At 38.3% G+C, this 26,745-nt stretch overlaps 2 protein-coding genes across 5 annotated transcripts in view; both read left to right on the top strand.

Moving 5' to 3' along the window:
• The window catches only part of LOC131962452 (kinesin-1 heavy chain-like), a 38,436-nt gene extending 15,156 nt beyond the window's left edge, over positions 1-23,280 (top strand). Inside the window, exons 12-27 of the mRNA XM_059327453.1 lie at positions 240-442; positions 4,164-4,232; positions 4,546-4,752; positions 4,850-4,993; positions 7,305-7,493; positions 7,716-7,833; positions 9,082-9,137; positions 10,255-10,364; positions 10,448-10,549; positions 10,632-10,692; positions 11,495-11,566; positions 13,311-13,409; positions 13,565-13,778; positions 14,905-15,004; positions 22,505-22,677; positions 23,144-23,280. Coding sequence (XP_059183436.1) covers positions 240-442; positions 4,164-4,232; positions 4,546-4,752; positions 4,850-4,993; positions 7,305-7,493; positions 7,716-7,833; positions 9,082-9,137; positions 10,255-10,364; positions 10,448-10,549; positions 10,632-10,692; positions 11,495-11,566; positions 13,311-13,409; positions 13,565-13,778; positions 14,905-15,004; positions 22,505-22,677; positions 23,144-23,280 — 2,054 coding nt within the window. The remainder of the gene's footprint in view (positions 1-239; positions 443-4,163; positions 4,233-4,545; positions 4,753-4,849; positions 4,994-7,304; positions 7,494-7,715; positions 7,834-9,081; positions 9,138-10,254; positions 10,365-10,447; positions 10,550-10,631; positions 10,693-11,494; positions 11,567-13,310; positions 13,410-13,564; positions 13,779-14,904; positions 15,005-22,504; positions 22,678-23,143) is intronic.
• The window catches only part of arhgap12b (Rho GTPase activating protein 12b), an 88,116-nt gene continuing 83,908 nt past the window's right edge, over positions 22,538-26,745 (top strand). For all 4 annotated transcript variants that reach the window (XM_059326869.1, XM_059326868.1, XM_059326867.1 and 1 more), the window contains exon 1: positions 22,538-22,677. The gene's annotated coding sequence lies outside the window, so the exon portion shown is untranslated. The remainder of the gene's footprint in view (positions 22,678-26,745) is intronic.

Below are 26,745 nucleotides of genomic sequence, written 5' to 3'. Positions count from 1 at the left end.
TATACATGAAATATTGCACTCATAGCAGAAGCAGGTCATTTGGCACTCAGCAGTCTGATTGCCAGGGGGAAGAAGTGTCTCTAAGTGTATCTATTTTGGCTACTCTGTTTATTATGGACTTATTATAGGAGCTGAGGTTCAGTTTCCATAATTAAATACAAAGAGTGTGACTGAGGGAGTGACACATCAGAGACACAGAGAGTCAGGAGCTGATGTCCCTTGTCCTCTGCCCCCTGCAGGAGAGAGTGTGCCAGTGGAGGATCAGTTTGACAAAGAGAAGGTCCAGGCCCTGGACAGTGTGCTCAACAATGATAAGACAGCACCCACACCTGCCCTCAGCACCCTCCCTGGAGTCCAGCTCCCTGGAGTCCAACTCACATTTGCGGATAAGGAGAAGTGTGGGGCAGAAATGGCCAAGCTTTACAAAGAGATGGATGACAAGGTGAGGAAAGATGTGTAGGAATGGTTAACTCCTTCATACAATCTCTTAAAATGTCTTTCTGCACATGCTTGTTTTGCACACACACCAAGCTTGTAGCAGTGTACTGACCAGGGTTGTGAACGATAAACCGATGAAACCGGATATTCAGTTTAACAAGTGAGATACGGCTGCGTCGGTAGCAGCCTCCTCCATTGTATGGACCCAATCCATACAAATCAGCCATGAAGTCCTAGATGAATCGGTTGTAGAGTCATGGATCGGGTATCGCCAGACTTGGAATCGGTTGGAGACTTCACACACTTACAGTTTGCGTCAGCGTCTCTTAAACCATGCGAGAGCTGAAGCTGCTCACGAAACGGTTCTCACGCAATTCCACACCGCAAAAAAAGGTGTGTCTGAAAACAAGGTAAAAACACTAAATCTGAGGGAAATGACAGATAATTTCACTTGAAAAAAATTCTTAAATTAAGATTATTAAATCTAGAAATAAGCATGTGTACTCTTAAAATAAGAAATTAACTCTTTCTTTCTTGACTTTAGATTTAGAAGTGTTAGATCATTTATCTTGTTTTAAGAGATCATTTATTCACTTATTACTTACTTACTCACTTATTCTAAGCGTTCAACATGCTTATTTCTAGATTTAACATTCTTAATTTGGAGCGGCGTCGGCAGTGATGTGGGCGTTGTACCGGACCGTCGTGGTGAAGAAGGAGCTGAGCCTGAAGGCAAAGCTCTAGATTTACCGGTCCATGTATGTTCCAACCCTCACCTATGGTCATGAGCTTTTGGTAGTGACAGAAAGAACGAGATCGTGGGTACAAGCGGCTGAAATGAGTTTCCTCTGTAGGGTGGCTGGGCTCAGCCTTAGAGATAGGGTGAGGAGCTCAGACCTCTGGAGGGAGCTCAGAGTAGAGCCGCTGCTCCTTCACGTCGAAAGGAGCCAGCTGAGGTGGTTTGGGCATCTGGTAAGGATCCTCCCGGGCGCCTCCCGTTAGAGGTGTTCCGGGCACGTCCAACTGGTAGGAGGCCCCGGGGAAGACCCAGAACACGGTGGAGGGATTATATCTCTCTCCTGGTCTGGGAACGCCTCGGGGTCCCCCAGGAGGAGCTGGACGTTGTGGCTGGGGAGAGGGACGTCTGGACTGCCCTGCTTATCCTGCTGCCCCCGCGACCCGGCCCCGGATAAGCGGAGGAAAATGGATGGATGGATGGAATTTAAGAAATCTTGTCAAGTGAAATTATATGTCATTTCCCTCAGATTTTGTGTTTTTATCTTGTTTTTAGACAACACTTTTTTGCAGTGCATGGGTCTCTTCGGTCTCTCCCAAGTCTCTTATTTTGCATCTCGCTTCCCTCACTGCGCTGTTCACTTGCGAAACGTTTTTAGAGACATGAGACGTCCTTTATTTCCTCCGAAGCGTCACGTGAAGCGACGTTAGTTTCTAATGACGGCGGCAGCAGATCACAGCTGGATCAGCTGTCAGTCACTTTAACAGCTGGAGACATGCACTAATAATAATTCCTGTGACACGGGAATGCCTTTATATTATATTATTTTTTTATTAGCCTATTATTTGCGTCTGTATAAAGACTATCCTGGTGATAAATTCATTATTTAATATCCCAGAACTGGGACTGAATGGAAATGACAAACAATGTAAAAGTGTTTCTTGCTGACAGACAGACTCTCTACTGTTTTTTGTTTTTTTAACTTTAATAGTATCCATAATAAATCTGAATGGGGGAAATAACAGATCATGAGAAGAAAAAAGCTTCTGGAACGATTTTTCTTTACATTATTATATATGTAGAAAGATGTTTGTGGTCTTTTTGTTGTTCAGAGCCACAATAAAACAGATTTTTAACTCCATGGTGAATCAGAAGATAAATAAAATATAAGTGTAGAATCAAATAAAATCTTATCGTTCTTACACTGTTTCGATTCGAAATGAATTGGTTTGTAATAAAAGAATATCGTTTTTGAATCGTATTGTAACTTGTGTATCTAGATGCGAATCGAATCGTTTATCAAAGAGAGATGTGCAACCCTAGTACTGACACACTGCAGTGTTCCTGCCTGCAGCCTGGTTTCAGTGATCAACTCTGGAAAATGTTATTGATCTCAGGTGGGAACAACTAATCACACTGAGACCACCTGAAAATGTGAGCGTCTTTTAGAATTAGACCATTCATCAATGTCAAGTAAAATAATGCATCATACATTAACATAACAGGGCACCTGAAATATTGAATATGACTGAACAAATGTGTCATTAATGAATCCAAACATCTCCAATAACTCCAGAGCGTTGTACAAAGTACAAAGGTCAAAATGTATTAGAATAAGAATTGATATAGACATTTCTAAAATCAAATAAAACTGTTGCCCTATATTTTGATATAAATTGAGCAACTACATATAAAGTGGGATTCCTCTACACTTACATCTGAATCATATAACTAACAAAACCATTCTTATTCATTTAACCTGCCTGTATCAAAGCCTTTCTTAAACAGTGCCTCACATAAAGGCACTGGTGTTAAGTCAAATGATATATACATTTGAACAGTTTGTGATTAGCATCTTGAATACCTTAACCTGTGGTTGAAACATAAATGAATCACACATAATGAATTGGGATGGGAAGTCCATATTTCTAAGTTGAAACGTATATGCTTCTTATATTGCTAGCATTAAACAAACATGGTCCTTTTTCACTCCAAATACTGGAACATATACTTTGCATCATATATGATATGTGTATTAATCGTATTGATATTATATATCATATTTATACAATATTCTTGTCCTTTTGCTCATTCTACTTATTTACACATTCTTATACTCTTAGTATATTATCTATTGTAAGTATATCTTGTATAGTCAAGTATTTATATGCATATATAATGCCGGTACAATGTATCATATTATATCATGTGCATATATATATATATATATATATATATATATATATATATTGTTTACATATTATATATTATGGTATGTATGTATGCATGTATGCATGTATGTATGTATGTATGTATACCCTGTACAGGCTAAATATATGACACATTTCTATGTTATTATTAGTATTATTATTATTATTACTACTACTACTACTACTACAACTACTATTATTATTATTATTATTATTATTATATACATATACTGTTGCTGCCATTACTATTATTACTATATACTGTGATATACTACTACTATTATTATTATACTGGCCTTGTTTTTATTATTATTATTATATACTATTTTATCATATTATTATTATTATTATTATATATTATATACTGTACCATTATTACATACTGTCTAGTCACAATAGCATTATTACCATCACATCATCAGTACAATTACCATCATCTTGCCACTGTTCCTTACCTACTTACTTATCTTCTTTATAACTTCTTAGGTGTCCTTGTTCTATTCTGTGTTTTTTTTATATTGTTGTTTTTATTTATTCTACCTCAATATTTTATTGTACCTAAATACTGGACTGCTGTGACAACCGAATTTCCCTTCGAGGATGAATAAATAATAGTATAATATCTATCTATCTTTATGTGCAGTATTTATGTTGGTCAGCAGATGGCGTAATTGGCTGCTGTTCAGTATTGCCTGTGGGTGATTGTAATGGAAATAAATGAGTGATGTATTATCCTTCCCTTTTCCTCTCTCCTCTCCACCATCCTTGCTCTCCTCTAGGACGAGGAGATCAACCAGCTGTCTGAATCACTGGAGACACTGAATCAACAGATGTTGGACCAGGAGGAGGTGACACAGCTCCCCCCTCCCTCTCCCTTCCCCTCCCTTACCAACTGCATCTCAACCCTCCAGCCGTTCTTGTTAGCACAAACCCAGTCTGACAGCTGATAGCAGTCCATTAGTAGCCCTGCAGGAGAGGTCAGACTGTAACTCAGCCTTAGAAAGCAACAGCGGAGCCTTACACATTGAACACAGAGGGGTTTTTTAGCTGTACAGAAATGTATTTTGTACATCCTGTTATGAACTTTACTCCCTTGTCACTCCCCTCCCTTCCTAGGCTGAGCATCAATGTCTTATCTTCACTCCCTATCCTCACCCGTAGCTCTTGGCCTCCTCCCGGCGTGATCATGACACCCTGCAGACAGAACTGAACCGGCTGCTGTCAGAGAACGAAGCCTCCAAGGAGGAGGTGAAGGAGGTGCTGCAGGCCCTGGAGGAACTGGCTCTCAACTACGACCAGAAGAGTCAGGAAGTTGAGGACAAAGCAAGAGAGTTTGAGGCTCTCAGCGAGGAGCTGAATGAGAAATCGGTACTTAAAAAAAAAAAAAAAAACATAATCCACTGGAAATCATAGCACTGATCACCTTGTTATGTGTGTATTTATCTATGTTGTTGTCCACCACCAGAGCTCCTTGGCCTCCATTGACTCTGAACTCCAGAAGCTAAAGGAGATGACCAACCACCAGAAGAAGAAGGTCACTGAGATGATGTCATCATTACTCAAAGACCTGGCTGAGATAGGCATCGCCGTGGGAAGCAACAACATTAAGGTTACCAGCTGTGGTGATGATGCACTGTTTCATATTCAGAAATATGCTAGAACCTAAGAATGATTTTACATGTTGGCAGAGAACAATGGAATGCTAATCTTTTCTGATTACCAAAGTAGCTGAAACATCCACTGCCTGCATTACACGTGCCATTTCGATCACATGTTTTAAGTTATTGCCTTTGTCTGCACCGTGTTCCTCTAATGTATAATCTTATGCCCTTTGGTCTGCTCCTTCTCAATCCAGTCAATAGTTGCTCTGATTAGGGATGGATTTATGTAGAACTGCAACAAACACTTATTGTAATTTAATTTGTAGTTTAGGTTATTTAGTACATTGATTCAGTTTAACAATGTCAGACATTGTAGAAAATGGCCCTCTACAGTTGTCTGATGGTGCCTTTGTTCAATATTATGCCAGAGCCAAAAAATTCAATTTATTACCACAAAAAAGACACAGAAACCAGGTGATGTTTTGAATTTTTCACGATGTATTCTATGCTGCAAACTATGTACACTAGACTGCAAAATATGTCTACTACACTGCACACTATGTCTGTTACACTTCACACTATGTCTTCTACACTGCACGCTATGTCTATTACACTGCACACTACACTGCACACTATGTCTTCTACACTGCACACTATGCTGAACACTACACTGCGCACTATGTCTACTACACTGCACACTACAATGCACACTATGTCTACTACACTGCACACTACAATGCACACTATGTCTACTACACTGCACACTACGCTGCACACTACACTGCACACTATGTTTGCTACACTGCACACTAGGTCTACTACACTGCACACTACGCTGCACACTATGTCTACTACACTGCACACTATGTCTACTACACTGCACACTAAACAGCACACTGTCTACTACACTGCACACTATGTCTACTCCACTGCACACTACGCTGCACACTATGTCTACTACACTGCACGCTACACTGCACACTATGTCCACTACACTGCATACTAAACTGCACACTAAACTGCGCACTGTACTACACTGCACACTAGGTCTACTACACTGCACACAACACTGCACACTATGTCTACTACACTGCACACTACACTGCACACTAGGTCTACTACAATGCACACTACGCTGCACACTATGTCTACTACACTGCACACTACACTGCACACTATGTCTACTACACTGCACACAACACTGCACACTATGTCTACTACACTGCACACTAAACTGCACACTGTCTACTACACTGCACACTATGTCTACTACACTGCACAAAACACTGCACACTATGTCTACTACACTGCACACTATGCTGCACAATATGTCTACTACACTGCACACAACACTGCACACTATGTCTACTACACTGCACACTATGTCTACTACACTTCACACTACGCTGCACACTATATCTACTACACTGCACACTACACTGCACACTACGCTGCACACTATGCTGCACACTACACTGCATATTATATCTTCTACACTGCACACTACGCTGCTACACTGCACACTAGGTCTACTACACTGCACACTACACTACACACTATGTCTACTACACTGCATACTATACTGCACACTGTCTACTACACTGCACACTATGCTGCACACTATATCTATTACACTGCACACTATACTGCAAAATAAGTATACTACACTGCAAAACATATCTACTACACTGCACACTATATACAACACTAAACAATATGTTACACTGGACATGTTGTTGTCCACAAAGTCACTGTCAATCAACTATCAAAATCAATTGATGTTGTAATTGAATGAAGTACGATTGTGCAACTGTAGTGTCTCCTTTGATCTAATAGTAAACCCATCTGCTGTGGTGTAGTGACACTTGAATGCAGAGCTGTGTTCAACTACAGTTTCATTTTGTACATGTTTCTACTGTATTCCCAGCTGTAGGGTTTTTAGATTCTATTTTAAACTCTATGCCTCACCAGAAGGGTTAGGTCAAGTATCTCTTGTAGAAACATACTATTCCACTAGTTTTTTCTAAATGGCTATTGCCTCACAGAACTGAAGATCCAAGTGGGATTTATTTAACCTTACTGCTCAAGCTATACGATACGATACAAATAAAATTTGATACAGTGGTGGTGGTTAGCACTTTCACCTCACAGCAAGAGGGTTGCAGGTTAAAATCTGACTTGTGGCTCTTCTGTGATGAGTTTGCATGTTCTCCCCGTGTCAGCTTGGGTTTTCTTTCAGTGTATTTGGTTAATCTTGATAGAAATGTACAAAACAACAAATCATCTAAGGCCTGATGACCATATTTTCTGACTTCCCAGCAACAAGAGAGCAGTGGTATGATCGATGAAGAGTTCACAATGGCCCGTCTCTACATCAGTAAGATGAAGTCAGAGGTGAAGATGATGGTGAAGCGCAGCAAAGTACTAGAGAGCTTCCAGGCCGAGAGCACCCAGAAGATGGATGAGACGGAGATGGAGCTTATTGGCTGCCAGCTCCGTGTCTCCCAGGTAACCGCTGCTTACTACTACTGCCTCTGCCATCATGGATACTGTCACCATAGTGACAAATGTGGCGGTTAATTAAAATGGCAGATCATGTTGTTATCAATCAAACAGCAGCAGAACAATGGGGTTTTGCATGTCTTTGTTCTAAGTTTCTGTTGAGTTTGTGTGAGTTTTAATCATGTGTGACACTTCGTAAATGATTTTTATCTTCCTGTTGGTGTCCAGCATGAAGCTAAAATCAAGTCCCTGACAGAAAACCTCCAGAATGTGGAGCAGAAGAAAAGACAGCTGGAGGAAACGGTGGACACTCTCAATGAGGAAATAGTCAGGATCAAAGCCCAGGGTGAGCCGAACCCACTGTGCTGTTATATAACAAACCCAGCATTAACCCTCCAATGGTCTTCTTCAAAGCACATTTTAAGGTTGTGATATCATTTTGGAATTTTTTTGGTGGACTGAGCTCAAAAAATCCCCAAGGTGCACTTTGGTTTCAGAACCAGACCTGTTCAGATGTCTGTATTTCACCAAGTTAGCTGCAGAAAGTCACTCTCATGATCCATATTTTTTCTTCCAAGCATCTATCATAAGCTGTGAGAAATATTCAATTATTTGTTGAAATTATGATTTTTAATTATTATAATCAGTGTCATTCTGTCTGGCATTTTGTGGATGTTTTCAGTGAAAATAGTCACTGACAAGGTAAATCCAGGTAGCTACTATTACTACTAATATTGGTAATATTGATTAAACACAGACCCTGCAACCCACTAACGGGTTTGAAAAGTTTGTTCGGCCAAAATTGCAACATTTTTTTCATAGTCAGAAACTGTAAAATAAATAATTTATATATATATAGTTAGATTTTTATGGTCTTTACTTAAATGAATCAAATAGGGCACATTGTATTCAGGAGAAAGGAACAAATCTAATTAATCAAAATTATGCTTTATTCTACATTCTACTCAAGTAAACTGTTTGTATTTACCAAATCCTGTAAAACACAATACATTTTGTACATGTACGCGTAGTGTTGTGAACATAAATGTTAACAAGCTTTCGATTCCAAACTCCAAAATCATATTAATAAATGCTCATTTTGACCAATTAATCATGTTGGTAGACTAATTTAGACTTAGTAGGCTATTTTATTTTCATTCAAAATAAGGTTTGTGGCTGGATTCTGACAATTTTTTTCTCTTATTTTGGCCAACAATGGCCACAGAATTTTGTCACGAGACAAAAATTGTATGAAACTTGAACTGAACTGCAAGCTGTTTACACAGAGCCGAGAGGAGAGGCCAAGAGAGGTTGAAAGCAGAGGTTGTAAAAATGTAAACACTTGTGGGCATAACTGCAGATATTGACATCTTTACACTGATTTAACAAAAACATAAATCTTCATTTCACTTTTCTGCAGATAAATCTAAGCAAGTGTGTTCTTTGACTGTAAAATGACTTTACTCTAATGGTTGATCAAGGCTCAAATATTATTCAGAATTGCTTTTCCCTCGTTAGAAGCATTAAATGTTGCAGCAGCTGTAGCAGCATTCACACAATGATAGCTATACCTTATCAGTTTGTGTCCTTCCAGAGAGAGTCAACACCATGGAGAAGGACAGCGAGATCCAGTCTGCCAATGAAGTCAAGGTACTGTATCACTAATGCTGGGCTTACACCAAAAGATTTCCACAGTCCCAGACTAAAAACCGAAAGTCTTTAGTAAATCTAGGAGTTTTACTGGAGTCACAGCGCTCCCATCATCTCCATGGTGAAGTTTAAGGTAGTAATCTGCTCTGTTTCATATCAGTCTTTTTCAAGTCTCAGTGACGTAACACAATCACCAACCAATAGATGAGGGGGGGAAAGGTCCCCGGTTCCAGACCAGCCAGTAAAACCACTTCCACAGGAAAAAGGAACATCACAATAATGCCTCAATAAAAATATAGTGATGTCATATATTTAGATTTTTAGTGCCGCTGTTTCTTAGTAAAGAGAACAGTAAGGAGACCAAGTTAAAATGTATAAATAAATATATAGCCTACATAAATAAATTATAAATAATCGATGTATGATTAACTAAATGAAAGTTGATAGAGCTGATACATATAATTATTCAATTAAACACATTATAATTAAATAGGACATAAATATCATGAATTCATTTCTAAATGTTCATTTCCTTTATTATTTCTTATCCTTCCATATCTATTTTTATTGTAAAATAGTCAACTTTTCATGTCAGAAAAACAGAATAACCTTTTGTGAGGGGGCATTTTGTGGAGTCTTCTCTTCTTTTTATTCTTTTTTTTTGTTTCAACACAAACCACTGCACACACTAGAGCAGCTGGAGCCAAAAGCTGCTTCTCCTCCATTTGAAAGTTTTTACTAAGAACATGATGGGAAAAAAATGCTAAAAGAATGTAGTTGTAGTCTTGTAAATAGTGACCCTGCATGATTCACAGTCAATACATTTTTTATTTGTAATGCACTTTACATTACAGGAAATCTAAAAATGCTACAGGTTAAAAGCATAACAGTCTAATTATAAAAAAGGATTTAAAAAAAAAAGGAAAAAAACAGCTAACAGTCTGTCTAAAATCTCAGTGTGAGACTAAAAACTCTAAACACTTGTCTTTAGATGTGAGCAGGTGTGAGCTGATAGTTTTCCAGGAGTCTTTTCCAAATCTTTTCAAAGTCTTCTGATGTATAGGTAGCATAAGCAACTAGAAGTTGTGTCTAAAGCTGTATGCTTGTGTGTCTTTAGGAGACTGTGGAGAAACAGATCCAGCTTCACAGAGAGACCCATCAGAAACAGATCAGCAACCTGAGAGACGAGCTGGACAACAAGGACAAGCAAATGACAGAGATACAGGAGTAAGACACAACATCACCAAACACTTCTCTGTCTGAATGTGACCGATAGATCCATGCTGATACTGTCATCCATATATCTGCAGTCTGAACCAGAAGATCATGCTGGAGCAGGAGAGGTTGAGGTTGGAGCACGAGAAGCTTAAAGCTGCCGACCAGGAGAAGAGCCGCCAGCTGCAAGAGCTCACGTAAAGCCTCTATGTATAGTTGGTGGGCATTTTTATCCATTATACTACAAACACCAAGTAACATCCATTTAACTCTCTGCAGGGTGTTGCAGGACCGGCGGGAGCAGGCCAAACAGGACCTGAAGGGACTGGAGGAGACTGTGGTCAGTTATTGACATGTCCATTTATATCTGTATTTAATTAGTTTGCTTTGACAATTAACTCCAACCAATTTAGATGGGAAAACTGACATAATATAGTAAGAGTGAGTGTTTGAGCTGTTGATTGGCTCAAGCTCAAGTGAATTATGGATGGTAAAATAGTTTCCGAAAAGCTTTTTAAAGACTAATTATTAATTTTTGGAAAAATATGTTGCAATCTGTTTGTGAATTGGCCGTATTGGCTCGATTTCCCTGGGAAAAACTGTATCAGTGACTATTTTCTTTCTCTAAAATGTCAAGCAATATCATACTAATCTCATGGCTAAATTACATTTGCCATGTCCATTTAAATCTGTATTTAATTAGTTAGCTTTGACAATTAACTCCAACACCTCAATCCAAAAACAGTGTCCAGTTTAGACTGGAAAACTGACATAATATAGCAACTAAAAAACTGAAAAATATTGACTGTTTGTGCTGTTGATTGGCTCAAGCTCAAGTGAATTATGGATGGTAAAATAGCTTCAGAAAATCTTTTTAAAGACTAAAAATAACTAATGAATTTTTGGAAAAATATGTTGCAATCTGTTTGTGAATTAGTCGTATTGGCTCGATTTCCCTGGGAAACACTATATCAGTAACTATTTTCTTTCTCTAAAATGTCAAGCAATATCATACTAATCTCATGGCTATATTACATTTTGAGCTTCTTGCTCTATATTGTGTCTCCGATATGTTATATTATGTTATGTTATGTTATGTTATGTTATGGTTTTTTTTCTCTGAACTGGGTTTCCTTACACAGGGCAGAGAGCTGCAGACACTCCACAACCTCAGGAGGCTTTTTGTCCAAGACTTGTCCAGTCGAGTCAAAAAGGTATGTGCATCTCCTCCTGGGTGATTCTCATAAACATGATACAGCTCATAGCAAAAATCCAAGAGCATTGAATATATATTTTTTCTTTGACGCTTTATAACATATACAATCTAAAGTCACTGTTTAATATGAATTTATAATCTATTTAAATAATTTTAAGGTATTTTCTGATATTTTAAGAGACACTGTGAGCATCGAAATTCATTACCGTAACACATTTTTAAATAAAATAAAAAAGAAACGTTTTTTTTTCTTGTTTTTTTTCTTTGGCAAGCACTTAAATATGCTCAAAGGTAGCTGATATCACCAAAATGTATTTTATTAAAATATACACATATTTTGATACAAACGATTCTATTTCCTCATCATTTTTTATTCAGATTTTGTTCTTTATACATTGTTAAAAACCCATTATGTTTGATTATATTATGTTAAATTATACATTTTTAAACAAATGTGTATTTATTTTTATAAAGTTTATTAAATATTCATTGTATATATATATATATATATAAGTGTGGGGAAACCATGACATTTTTATCTGGACGCATGACTGTAATGAATTTGTGAATCAAAAATATGTTTAAAAATATAGAAAATATAATTTTAACAAAAAACAATGAATTGTGCCTCATTATGGCTATATTGTTCATTCATATACAAGTGAAATATATTTAGTTTAATAAAGTATGTCCTTATAATCTTCACAGACAGAACTTAGACTGGCTTCATGACAATCACCCTCCTGTTCTCATGCTACATTATCATTCTGGTTCGGTGTGTGATTCTAATCTATCTTGTGTAATATCACATGAGCTCTTGTTGCCCCGACTGCGACATTTACCTGGAATGAGACACACTTTGCGCATGCAGCGGCTGCACCCCATTTAATTTGCACCATGATGAAATTTTAATGAACCCAGGGAACACAACAGAAAGTGTCTGCAATAAGTAGGCCATCTGATTCTTCAAAGGTAGCAGCTGTAAATTAGGGAGCCAGGCTCTCGGCGTGGCGCTCATCTCCAGGCCGCAGGCTGAGGCTTGATGAGACAAACAAAGCAAGCTTTCCTGGAGGACAGAAAATATGCCCATCCAAAAATCTGCTGCTCATCATCTCATTTAGCTAAAAAAAAATGGATGCTTTGAAATCAGCTGTTTGGGTTACACACTTATTTGTAGAGTGGCTGAGAAGAACTGATTGCATAACAAATGAGTTGTAAACAGATGAATGGATGCAGGTCGGACATGGAGTGTAATCAGTGTCCTGATAAGAATTCAATTCAATTCAATTCAACTTTATTTATAGAGCGCATTTCATGCACAAGGCAGACTCAATGTGCTTCACAATGTATACACATAATTACAGTTAAAAAAAACAAAAAAACAAAAAAAACAACAAAAAACACAGAAAAATCAAACAAAAATCGATTACAAATTAATTGAAGAGTGCAGGTAGACAAGCTATTCCATATTCACCACATATACACTTACTTACTCACACATGTGCACCCACTCCCACAACCACACATGCACACAATTCAACCAAATGCTGTAGAGAAAAGATAGGTTTTTAATCTGTTTTTAAAAATGGCTACTGATGTGGCAAGTTTAACTGTGTCAGGCAGGGTGTTCCACTTTCGCGGGGCATAAATACTAGAAGCTGCTTCCCCTTCTTTGGATCTGGTGTGAGGGATGAGTAAGTTGCCACTGCCTGTTGACCGAAGTGTGTGTTGTGCTTGATCAGAATGCTCAGGCGAACTCAGACGAGAACTGTGCTGCACAGAAACAGAAGATCTCCTTCCTGGAGAACAACCTTGAGCAGCTCAGCAAAGCTCACAAGCAGGTAAAAATATGTACAAACACACAGTTACCACAGTGCTTCGTCCCTGAGCTAATCATAGGAGTGATTTTAACCAGATTTCGTCTCTAAATGCTGCAAGTTCTCTGTGCTCGTCCCCCTCTTCTCACTTGTTGTGTTATCCGTTTCGTCCTGTGTAGCTGCTACGAGACAACGGCGATCTTCGCGCTGAACTGCCTAAAATGGAGAAGCGCCTGCTGGCCACCGCCGAGCGGGTCAAAGGCCTGGAGACGGCTCTGAAGGAGGCCAAAGAGAATGCAGCCCGCGACCGAAAGCGCCACCAGGAGGAGATGGAGCGCATCAAAGACACTGCCAAACCCAAAAACATGGGCAGGAGAGGCTCAGCACAGATAGGTAGGTGGACACACACACACACACACACACACATATGTTAAACTGCATTTTGAAATGCTCAAACATGAACCATTGCTTTTAAATACCAATACAACAAACTCTTTACAGGACTCTATGTGCCACCAGAAACTGAATTTGACTTATTTATATTTTAATTTGAATTGCTTCACTTGAATAATTGCATTAAAAACTGAATTTGAATCACATAATTTGAATTTGTATTGTTCAATTTGAATCATCGCATTGGAAAACTGAATCTGAATTGTAATTTGAAATTGAATTCATTAGGACCTGAACTGGACTGAATTGGAACTGAATATTCAGTTCTCACGATTCAAATTCAGTCCGCAAAATTCAATTTCAATTTTCTGCGATGAACATCCGGGTAGTTGAGGCAGAGCAATTGAGCGCAGAAAACTATGCGCTATAGCAACCGGGTGGCAACAAATCTTACCAAAAAAAAAAACGGAGGTGTTGATTGGCCGAAGAGGCGCTATGGCAACCGGGTGGCAACAAATGTTACAAAAAAAACAGAAATGCTGATTGGCTGAAGAGGCGCTCTGTGTATCTGCGCTCGATTGCTCTGCCTCAACTACCCGGATGTTCGTCGCAGAAAATTGAAATTGAATTTTGCGAACTGAATTTGCATTGCGAGAACTGAATGTTGAGTTCCAAACTAATAAATTCAATTTCAAATTATAATTCAGAATCAGTTTTTCAATGCAATGATTCAAATTGAACAATACAAATTCAAATTGTGTGATTCAAATTCAGTTTTTTAATGCAATTATTCAAGTTAAGCAATTCAAATTCAAATATAAATAATTCAAATTCAGTTTCTGGTGGCACATATTTCAGCCCATAGGACTCCTTGTCTACTGGCAACATATTACGTCACTTGAGATTTTAAAGCAAGACATCTTCATCTTTCTATAATGTTTCCAGCCTGTCAGTGGAAAAAACAACACTTGAGTGAACATATATAGATGGTTTGAAGTGGCCCTGTGTAGTTTCTACGTGAAGTGGCTGCTGACTGCAGCATTTTCTGTCATTACTGGACCAATTTGTGGAGGTCTCAACCTGCTTTCTGTATGTGACCCATGTCATCTCTCTGTGTGTGACCCAGCCAAACCCATCAGACCAGGCCAGCTGCCGGGAGCCTCTCTTATCCCAGGCCTCCTCAACAGGTCCAACCTCATCATGCCTGAGAGCATCGAGGAAGGAGGGTGAGAGAAAATACACATTTATTTATGATTTGTCGGAAGAAAACATCCTGAGGTTTTTTATTTGTATGTATTCCTTATCCTTATCCAAAAAGATGAGTTTCTTTTCCCATTATTTTCTCTTCTGGTTTCCCTGACAGCTACTAAGGAACACAGTCACCCGAACTACCAGCCAAAGCTCCACACCCAGAGAAGTTTTCAGTCAAAAAATTGAACTTTTACATGGAACAACTGCAGCATTCTTCAAACATCAAAGTGTGTATATTGTGTATATATTTATGGCATGCACTGTGCAGTCCTTCAAACCTCTGGCTCTAAAAAGAAAACACATTAGTGCCTTGCAAAATCAACACGTAATGCAACAAGTTGCTTCGTTGAAACTACTGTCATACCTGGTTCTCTGTGCTTTGCTTTTAATACTTTTCAGAGGATTCCTTTGGTTTTAGCACAATGGTTTTTGACACTCCTCTGCCTATCTGTCATTGTTATGTGAAAATAATTGTAATAATCTGTTTCATCCAGGCCAGCCATTTGGAATTACAGACAGGGGGACAACATTTTTTCATTCTGGCCCCTCATCCACACACACACTTCAACATTACAAACCACCCACCCTTAGCTCTAACACCACCCTTCCTGACAGGGTAACATAACATGGCTAGTACCAATTGGGTCGTGTAGTTTCATGTAATACTAGTATCTTTGCTCTAGCTTTAAAACCAAGCCTGCAACTGTGTGTTTTATCCGTCGTCTGTCATATCTGTTTAAGCCGGCGAAGCAGTGTTGCCAACTTAGCGACTTTGTTGCTATATTTAGCTACTTTTCAGACCCCCTAAGCGACTATTTTTCAAAAAAGCGACTGGCGACAAATCCAGCAACTTTTTCTGGTGTTATTAGAGACTTTTGGAGACTCGTTCTTACTCTTCTTAACAAGCTGCTGGGTGGCGGCATGTTAAGAAAAGTAAGAGCGAGTCGAAGCGGCACAGTCCTCCTGCAGCAGTCTCTCCCAGCTGCAGCTGGAGCCAAAGGGGATCTTAACCCCTTAGCGTCCAGTGTGCAAATTGCTAATAGGCTAACAGTTAGCTCTGTAGCAGTACAGTGTGTATGTGCTGCTGCAGCAGGAGGTGTTCACTTAGCGATCTTTGTTTGTTTACAACAAGCACCGGACACTCTCCGGAGTCTCTAAATCCCTCTGGGGGCCTTTTTGTAGCTGAGATACGCAGATTGAGTGGACATTTGAGAGGGCGTGGCCTGAGACTTTCCCGGTGGCCACTCTTCCCCCTAAAGGTAACACGGCTTTTGTTGTTTTTTGGGCCAGAAATTTAACCATTGCCTCTCTGTACAAAGTACAGTGTGCTCTGCGCAAGCTGTTAAAATGAAAATGGCACAGTTGGAACTTTTTTCAATTACTGTGGGATGTAGGGTACCATATGACAACTTTAAATGTGTTTAAATTGTAACATTAATGTATCCTGTAAATAGATATAACTTGTATTGTCAGTATTATCAGTCAGTATGGCTAACATTGGCCATTATGATACAGTCTTGAGAATTTAAAAAATTGCTTACATCAGCAACCTGTGCCGACGGTGTCACTGCGCTAAATCCAACTTGTGTATAGTGTTTTAACACCGAGGTATACAGCTGCCAATGTGTCTGGTGATTGTTTTTAGCATTTTTCATTGTAGTTTTATTTTTGGGAGAGAACGATGGCACCCTACATAGCCCATGCTCTGCAGAGTGAGACATGATCTCTGGAATACATGGACATTATGTAATATGACAACGTCATTAAGATGATATTATGTTTATTTACAAACAGACTAATGGAGCCACAAGTGTTTAACAATTTGCTGCCGAGCCATGACCTGTGCTACAAATTAACGAGTAACCCTGCTAAATTGCAACTTGAGGTTATCGTAATTACAAAAACTGTTAAAAACAGTGTTTTACTTTAACATTTAAAAGGGCTAACAAGCTCTTCTTTGTAATTTTTATGAGAAATATATTTCTCCTCCTGTTTTCAATAGTTGTCAACCCCAGACACTATCAGCTGAAAGTCAGCAGTTAACAGGGTTACTCATTAATCTAGGCAAAATGAAGGAAATCAGTAAAGGGGGGCTGGGGGACTGGAGATGCTCAACTTTCATTCTGTCTCATTATATTCCACTGGGGAATGGCTGCTGGGTTAAGCTAGACACCTAGTGGTTAAATTTGGTAAACTGGTCAGGTCTGGTTTCTGGCCTAACATCAACTAAATTTAAATTCCATCCCCAAAACCTATTGTACTCGATCTCATTTCATTTAATTTAGACCTTTGCATGGGCTCCCCCTCGCTTTGGGCCGGGGTCGCCTGTACCCTTTGACCCCCTAATGGCCAGGCTGGTCTTAACCATCCAAAGGTGTACCCATCCACATATTTATGGTTCAAAATGACTCTTCAGCTGGATGAGTAAGAGCAGAGAGACAGTATTTATCGGAACATCTCACTTCCGTACACCTGTAGAGCAAGTGTATGCATCCTCTGGCTTTTTGTCTGACTGGGTTTACATCACTGTTCTTACTAAGTGCATGAAAACTATCTTTAAAAGCCACACTCTCCTCAGCTTCCTACAGAGGATTTGACTCTGGAGCAGCACTCTTGTCTTTCGGCTCAGGGCAGGAAGAGCACAGAGAGTGGGTGGATACGAGTGTAATTTATGCCTGATAGCTGCAGGCATAAGTTCACTTATGTTGACTTTGTTTGGTAAAACATTCATTATGTTCTGTGTTCGACTTAGCTAATGTATCCGGACTGAATTTATTACAGTAAGAGGGTGGATGATTGGTACTTTCTCTGTAGCGCTCAATAGCACAGGCATCCTCTTGGTCAGACTACGTCTTTCTGCGTCATTTGGGGTAAAAATGTCATTGTGTTTTTTCAAGTGGTCTGAGAAAAAAATAGACTTTGGCAACTCTGGTTGCCTGGTTGGTTTCAGGCTTTAGAAAATCTACCCCATGATGGGAGACTTTGGCCAATCACATGTCAGATCAAAGAGAGGGGAGTTTCTATTGGCTGAGCCCTTTACAGGCCCACATTTTCAAAGAAAACTCGTAGAATTGCTGCTTTATAACAGCAGTGTGATCACAATAGTGGGACTGAGGACTGGATGACTAGTCCTCGTACTGTTTGATGCGCCTGTGCTCATCTGCTGGGAGGGGCTAAAGAGGGCTGCAGGAGCAATGCTGAATTTTTAATTTTGGGCTTTTTTTTGCCTTTTACAGAAAACTACAGCAGCTTTAAAGCTTCTAAAGAAAAAGTGATCTCAAAACATCTGAATGAATCTATTGTTTTTGTCTGTAAATGTTTTGCTGAAATGAACCTTTTCAAGTGCTTATTATGGTATTCACCTTCATAAAATGAATGTATAACTGGAAGTATTATTTATGACTTAATGTTGAGAAGTCATTGAAACATTTGTGCGAGTGCCTGTGCAGTTTGTCCAGGTTATGACAGCACTGTACATGGACGAAACAAACACTAACGCTAAAGTACTGCAGCCTGTTTTCTGTTGACTTGGACCTGAAATCCAAATCTTTCTCTAGAGATAATAAATTAAAAATGGAAACCTCATTGCCAATCATTGATTTGCCTTTATTACCATAAGAGGATTAGAATAGAGTGAGTCAGCAGTTGTTTATGTCTCCACACTGGACACGGCCATAGTTGGAGGAGTGATATCTCAGGAATGCCACGAGGGAACTTATAAAAAGTTGGGACAAACGTCCATTTGGACTCAAAGATGAACTGATTCAGTTTTTGTGGTCAAGGTCTCTTTGACCTCACGTCTGTCCAATTCTAATTTTGGTGATATCATAGCAACGCTCTGGTGGAATTTCTGCAAATTTGCCCAAAAAATCCATTTGGACTCAAGGATGAACGGATTAGAATTTGATGGTCAAAGGTCAGGGTCATTGTCACCTCACAATATATGTTTTTGGCCATGACTCAAGACATTTCACACAAATCTCTACAAAGCTAAATAATAAAGTGATGGCATTGATATCCAAACAGTCAACTTCACTGTGACATCCTAATGTTCTGCAAAAACATTTTGCTGGCCATTTTTCAACTCCATAACTCAGGAAACAAAGGGGAAGATTTTGACCATATTTCACTGAATTTCAATATTTAATTATTGATACTAATTTTGGGTGTATAGATATGTGCTTCCAGGTCGAAGATGTGTGTGAAGTAGGGCTGGGCGATATGGACCAAAAGTCATATCCCGATATATTTACGCTGAATATCGATATACAATATATATCCCAATATTTTTATCCCAAAGTGAGAGCAAATGTTCAGTCAAAGTCAATCATGACACGTCACAAGTAGTTTTATTGAAACTTTTTTGGGGGACATAAATACTGTATAACAAAAGGAGTACCTTTAAAAAAAAAAAAAAATCAAAACTCCATAAAGTGCACGTTTAAGTAAAAATATATCTTAAATGAAAGCCTAAATAAATTGCCTATGAAATAAAAGAGGCCAACCTATTTCTGAAATAAATATATTTATATGAGAAAAGAATAACAAACATTACAAAATAACTAAATATGACAAACCCTAGTAAGGGCAGCATTTATGTATAAAGAAAGTAAAAAAAATTGAACTATATCGATATATGCGATATGGTCTAATTCCATATCACATTTAAAAATATCGCCCAGCCCTAGACTGAAGCTTCACCATTTTGTCTAATGTGTTTTCTAAAGAAACACTGCATGCCAAACACAAGTTTTATTTTCTACAGTAGGCACTAATTGAATGTTTTTAAATACAAGTAGAAAGCCTTGAAACTACTAATTATACTGTTTTGTGTTTGTTCTATTTTGTCTGTCACTTCCCTCCTTACACCAACAGGGTGTGCTTTTACATAAATATGCTAATACACAATGAGAAGTGATGTGATTAAATTACAGTGCAGACGTTCATACATAATTCTGAACTAATGTAAACTTGGGCTTCTATTTCCTGAGGCTAATTTCAGTCCCTCTATATTGTGAGCATTCTCCATTGAAGACTTGCTGTGTTCCTGGATCATCTAAGCACTAAATCATTCATGATGCTGCTTGGATGGTGAAACTCCCTGCTGGGAGCTCAGCTGGGGACAGGAGAGCATCTTTATATGTTTATCCTACACATTTAAAGTATCCAGACTAAAAAACAAAACAGCGTGGAGCCCTACTGTAAATTTACCTCTAAAGCTCAAATATATTTTGTATAAAATAATAGAACTGGATGTAACCCTCTTATATGTTATATTTGCAACCTTTGTTCACATTTGCAACATTTGAAATTCTTTATTGAGCAGGATAGTGTTTTGAAAGTAAAAAAAAGATTCAAAATCACATTTGATGTTGGACTAAAGGACAAAAAAAGACACAAAATGACCAAAAAAGACACAAAATGACCAAAAAAGACACAAAATTACAAAAAAAAATACACAAAATTACTAAAAAATACACAAAATGACCAAAATTGTTATGCTTAACACACAAGACACAAATAGAGTCACACTAGAATAAAAACCGGAATTGGATGACAAGATCACATTTATGTTGGTTTTTCTTTGTTTCTTTTTGGTTCAAAATGTTGATCCAGTAAGTCAGAATAAAAAAAATATATATTATTAGGTCATATAGGCGAGGTTGTGCTGAAAAAAATATATAACAACATGGCATTTAAACATTTTTAAGTGGTGTATACAGGCAGGATTAAAAGGATTTAGAAATTAATAAAGCCCAAGACTCCATAGAGTTAAAAGACTAGCACAATTAAAATCACATCAAATAATGAGAACCAATGACTTAACTATGAGGGTAAAACCTGTAAGCTCTTTGAAATAGGCTGTTATAGGTAGCAGTAAGAATGCAGTAATTTTAGGGACTTGGTGTAATTTCAATTGTTCCAGATCTAACAGGGATACCCCAGAACTCCACCAAAGACCCCTGAGTGTCCGCGGACCCTAGGTTGGGGAGCAAGTGTCTAACCTGGAGGGGGCAGGACGGCCGCGGGGATCTGGACGCCGTCTATCAGCGCTGACAGGCGGGCGGGGTGGGAGCGACAGACCAGCGTCTGCTGGGTTAAAGACCACAACTGCGTCAAGCTGAGAGATAACATACTCACTAGAACCGGATTTTAGCCAATTTGACTTTCAAAATAAAACAAACTACTGCCAAAATTAGATAACCTAGACTAGGCTACCTGTTCACGATGGAAACGTTTTAACAATAGCAACATTTGATCACACATGGAGACAAAATCTTAATAATGTATTTAAGCACCATTTATTATACTGGATGACAGACTTAGGTAACTTATTTACCTGCACTGTTGAAGCTTTAAATGTATAATGATTACATTTTAAGACTCTTATTTTAATTGCCATTTGTGTAGGGATGCATCGATATTGATATAGCATATCAGGCTGATACTGATTCAAATAGTACTGAATATCGGTGACAATGGGGCTGATCTATTTAATTAAATTCTAAATTACTATTACAATTATTATTAGGCTAATTATTTCTCATTATTTCAACAAAACACAAAAAACCCTTAATGCATATCTATGTATTTATTTGTTACATTTTGCTTTACAAAATGAGTAAAGTATTGTTAAGTCAAGCCTGATATTGCTGTACACATAAAAGAATGATCCCAGTCACTTCAATGAGGCATACCGCTTATTAACGAAAGGACGGTATCCCATCAGTTTTCAGAATTTTCTGGCACCCGAAGCCCAGGTATTGGTATCTTTATTGGTATTGGTTTGGATATTGGTATCAGTATCTGTATCAGGACTGAAAAAGTTGTATTGGCACTTACATATGTACAAGCATATGTAAATGGGGGATAGCACTCCTTTTTAAAGCAAATTTGATTTTTCAGCGAGTTTATCCAGCCAGCATTAATTAATGGAGACTGCAGTGCACAGAATACTGTAAAGATATACTGTCTGTAAATTAGACTTGGTTATGATGTTTGGATATGCATTGAGAGACATTTTAGACCTAACACAATTAAAAAGAAATACATTTAAAAGTAGTACACTTTTTTGTGAATGACAAAAAATGACAAAACATGCAAGCCAGCTTCCTCAACTAAGGTCTTGTGTGTGTGTGTGTGTGTGTGTGTGTGTGTGTGTGTGGGCTTTAGCTTTTTTTCTTTTTAAATTTAATGAACTTTATTAAAAAAGGTTGTACATACAAACAATTGTATATAGAACAGACACATGCTCCAATATATATGTATCAACAGACAGAAATAAATGAATAATATATATATATATATATATTTTTTTTTTTAAATCACAGTAAATTCAGGTTATTTTTAGTCTGCCAGTAAACTTAAAAAAGTAGGAAGGATCATAAGTAAATTAATACATAAAATGACAGGAAAGGATCACCTAAAGCCTTTACTTTGAAGGTAGTGACCGGAAACGTGTCGTGTTGCCGCAGCGAGCCTGACGGCGGCAGAGAGAGAGGCGGGGGATTGCGAACAGAGCGGCTGACTGGAGGTCTGCAGCGGACTGAAGCCGGAGCAGCCGACACTGAAATAGGTGGAAAAGTTGCTCCTAACTACCTCCACGGTGGACGCGAAACCCCGACGGACACCACTGGAGTTTTTAAAGGTTAGTATGCTTCAGGTGTGTGTGAGTGTTTCCCGCCGCCTGGTCAGTGAGACACTATTGGCTTGTGTCGGAGTTACTTTGTTGCTATGCACGCTGCTGCAGAGCGGAGTGTGTTTGTGAGTGAACCTGCGGTGCTTTTGTCCAAACACGAAGCGTCAGAGAACTGTCACACTAATGTCTTCTACCGGTCAAATAACCTCAAGACGAACATTGTTTTAGCTCGGTTTGCTCTAAACAGCTGGTAATTAGACCCTCCACGTGATAGCATCAGTGTGTGTGGCAGCACCTCCACTATGTCAGCTTATGTTCCCGCGGTGTGTTTGCCTATCTGTCCCCGTCGGGGGGCTCTCCTCTCCGGCAGGCACGTCCCTGCCCTTCCCTGCTCCTGGGAATCCTTGGTGATGTCGAGTCAGGGTCCTTTGTTATGAATGCATGGATTAAACTCCTTTGTGTTCTATTTCTGCAGTCCGTGGGGCTCGAAGGGACCCTGCCCCCCACCTAGACCCCCCTCACCACCGCCTCCCGCCCCAGGCATGCTCAGACCCTCCGATTTATACACCCAAGCTGCTTGTTTCCAGGGCTAAAACAGTGCCTAATTACTAATCACCAGTGGTTGCATGCTATGCATTGCCTATATCCTCATATGCACCAAATACGCCGCATAGATGAGTGAAATGCAGCAGCAGCACATGTTGAGTGGATGCTGATCGGCCACATCTGTTTTGAATGAGGCGCAGGGACAAAGGCTGTCCGAGTCTCAGGGTGTTTTGCTGCTACAGTGGCTGCTCTGCAGATGTATGCAGACAAAAGCACAGGTCGTGATCTCTGTCTTAATGCACATACCTTCATGTTCTTCAGCTACAGCCCTGATGGTGCTGGTTCTGAGTGCTGTCACAGTGCCTTGTCATACTGACATTTACAGGTTTTTTAAAAACTAAACACTGATTTCTACATGTTGCTGTCATACAGCAGGGACATTTCAGTGCAGAGCCACGTGGGCAAAGGACATTATTTTATGAACCCTGATAAGTAATTAAGAAGTAGAGCATGATAAAAAAAAAAAAAAATATATATATATATATATATATGTGTAAAAAAATAGACTAATAAATAATAGCAAATAAATAAATAAATAAAAGAGAAGATGTTGTAACACTGAGATGAATGAGCAGAAAAATGTCCAAAAATGGTTCAAGTAAAAGCCAAATTAAAAAGATGAGTCTTAAGTTTGCTCTTAAAAAATAAAATAAACTTTTTTTAAAATAGTACGCTTTTTTGTTTTTTATTAATAATTTTCAGCTGCTGTCTTAATGCACACACCTTCATGTTCTTCAGCTACAGCCCTGATAGTGTGCTGGTTCTGAGTGCTGTGTCACAGTGCCTTGTCATACTGACATTTACAGGTTTTTTAAAAAGTAAACACTGATTTCTACATGTTGCTGTCATACAGCAGGGACATTTCAGTGCAGAGCCACGTGGGCAAAGGACTCAGATATTATTTTATGGACCTTGTTGTTTTTTTTTACCAGAATAGTTGCCAACTCATGACATGTTTCCCAGGAAACCACTTCTGTCATCAGTGTTGTTATTGGTTGAGGAGGTTTCCTAAGAATACATATATTCTGGAAACAACACAAGCTAAACATTCTTCATAATTCTTGGCATGAAAGTGTTGAATTTTTCAAACGGTGATTAATTAATTTAAGACTATCTACGCTTGTTTATGGGGGATGTGAGCTGTCAAAAATAAAAAATAAAAGACTTCATAACTAAAAAATGTATTGATAAAATGCAACATAATTTATTGTTTACATTTATAGTAATTACAAAATGTATTTACGTTTCTATTAAATTTACCTTTTTTATATGTATTTTTAATAGAAATGTTTTAAAAATGTTATTTTCTCTGTCAATCAATTTGTGGTATTAAAAAAAAAGACCACATGCCATTTTGCGTGACAGCCCCCTTACTGGCATGATAAAGGAGACATACATATATAGATTTGTTTCGGGACTTAAATATCAGGTGGTTCAAGTGAAAACAATATATAAATATAAATACATTTCATATAAATCAAATGAAATATAAACATAAATTATTATATTTAAATAAATAAAGTAAATAAATACAGGAATTAATCCAAAATAACTGAATCAATTTATGTCGTATTTGATTATTTAATGTCTTCTTTACTTTGTTTATATTATTTCTGGCATAATTAATAGACTTTTTTTTTTTTTTTTTATTCAGGCAACTTCCATCCCCAATATATAATAGGAGGGGAAAGATTGTCTGGCTACAGCAGCATGAACAAATTCAGCGAGTACATATTAAGGCTGGGCGATATATATCAATATAAAAGATATATCGATATAAAAGATATATCAATATATTTTTAAGTGTGATATGGAATTAGACCATATCGCATAAATCGATATAGTTCAAGTTGTGCACTGTGATCCTTGCTTCAGGCAAGCTGCAGCTTTTATTTAAGATATTTTTTTATTTAAATGTGCACTTTTTGGAGCTTTGATTTTAAAAATAGGTACTCCTGTTGTTATACAGTATTTATGTTCACTAAAATAAACGGTTTCAATAAAACTGAACATTTGCTCTCACTTTGCGATAAAAATATTGGGATATGTATCGTATATGGATATTCAGCCTAAATACAGTACAGGCCAAAAGTTTGGACACACCTTCTCATTCAATGCGTTTTTCTTTATTTTCATGACTATTTACATTGTAGATTCTCACTGAAGGCATCAAAACTATGAATGAACACATATGGAATTATGTACTTAACAAAAAAAGCGTGAAATAACTGAAAACATGTCTTGTATTTTAGATTCCTCAAAGTAACCACCCTTTGCTTACTAGAATATAAGACATGTTTTCAGTTATTTCACACTTTTTTGTTAAGTACATAATTCCACATGTGTTCATTAATAGTTTTGATGAATTTACAATGTCAATAGTCATGAAAATAAAGGAAACGCATTGAATGAGAAGGTGTGTCCAAACTTTTGGCCTGTACTGTATACCGGGATATGACTTTTGGTCCCTATCGCCCAGCCCTAGAAAATATGGTTAAACCTGATTAAAAATAGTTATCATAAGACACACGGTTAGACCCACTTTGAAAACTACTGATTCATTCCTAAATAGTGAAAAAGAGAAAAAAGGACAATGGGGCTTTGTTCCATATGGACAGATGGACAATAGTTGTTCAGTCAGTGCAGTACTGAGCCGTGCCAACCTGTTTCTAAACATGAGCGGCATCCTTTGAGTCTCCACCGAGCAACAAGTTGGCTAGCACTCTCCTCAGAGACTTCACTTTACCCTGACACCATGTGGTGACAGGGATTCTATTGCAGCAAAATTTACTCTCCCGGGCTCCTCTGCCAGAACTGTGAGACACCGAAGCAGTTGAGAGAGAGCGAGAGGGGGAGTGGAGTTGTAAATTTTCCTGTATTGTGCCTGAGGAGCCAGTTTTAATTCATGGTTAACAGTGAGTTTTTGTCGTAGTGACTCAGATGTGGGCCTCTGCAAAGGTGAGTGATGTCATGCTTGATCTGCAGCCAGCTTCTGTCTGCTTTTTAAAGTTTCTCAGGGTAGTGTTATGCCTCCAGAAAGACAATTATAGTTACTCCACATCAGATCATTTCATTTCTTACTTTTTCTGGCTTGCCAGTTTAGCAATCAGCTCTTTGACACTGTGTGGGAAGTGGTTTGGTTATACTGTGGAGCCTTAATCTTTTTGATAAGTGTCTCTGATGCTATAAGGAGGACAGTTGCTGGCAATCCAACAGTTAAGTTATCTTTAGACATAGAAACACCATGACATTCTCACACTGCGGCACTCTCATGTCACTTTTTTCAGGTTACATTTACATTCAGTCATTTAGCACACGCTTTTATCCAAAGCGACTTACAAGGAAAAAAGGGGAACAATCAAGGAATAGTGCAATAAGAGTGCAGCAATAAGGTCTAGTGATAATAATCATAATACATTTTATTTGTAAAGCACTTCTCATTGTTAAAAGCAATCCCAAGGTGCTACAGAG

Source organism: Centropristis striata, chromosome 23 (assembly GCF_030273125.1).
Source record: "Centropristis striata isolate RG_2023a ecotype Rhode Island chromosome 23, C.striata_1.0, whole genome shotgun sequence".
Classification (NCBI taxonomy): Eukaryota; Metazoa; Chordata; class Actinopteri; order Perciformes; family Serranidae; genus Centropristis; species Centropristis striata.
This window is presented reverse-complemented; position numbering and strand designations above follow the sequence as displayed.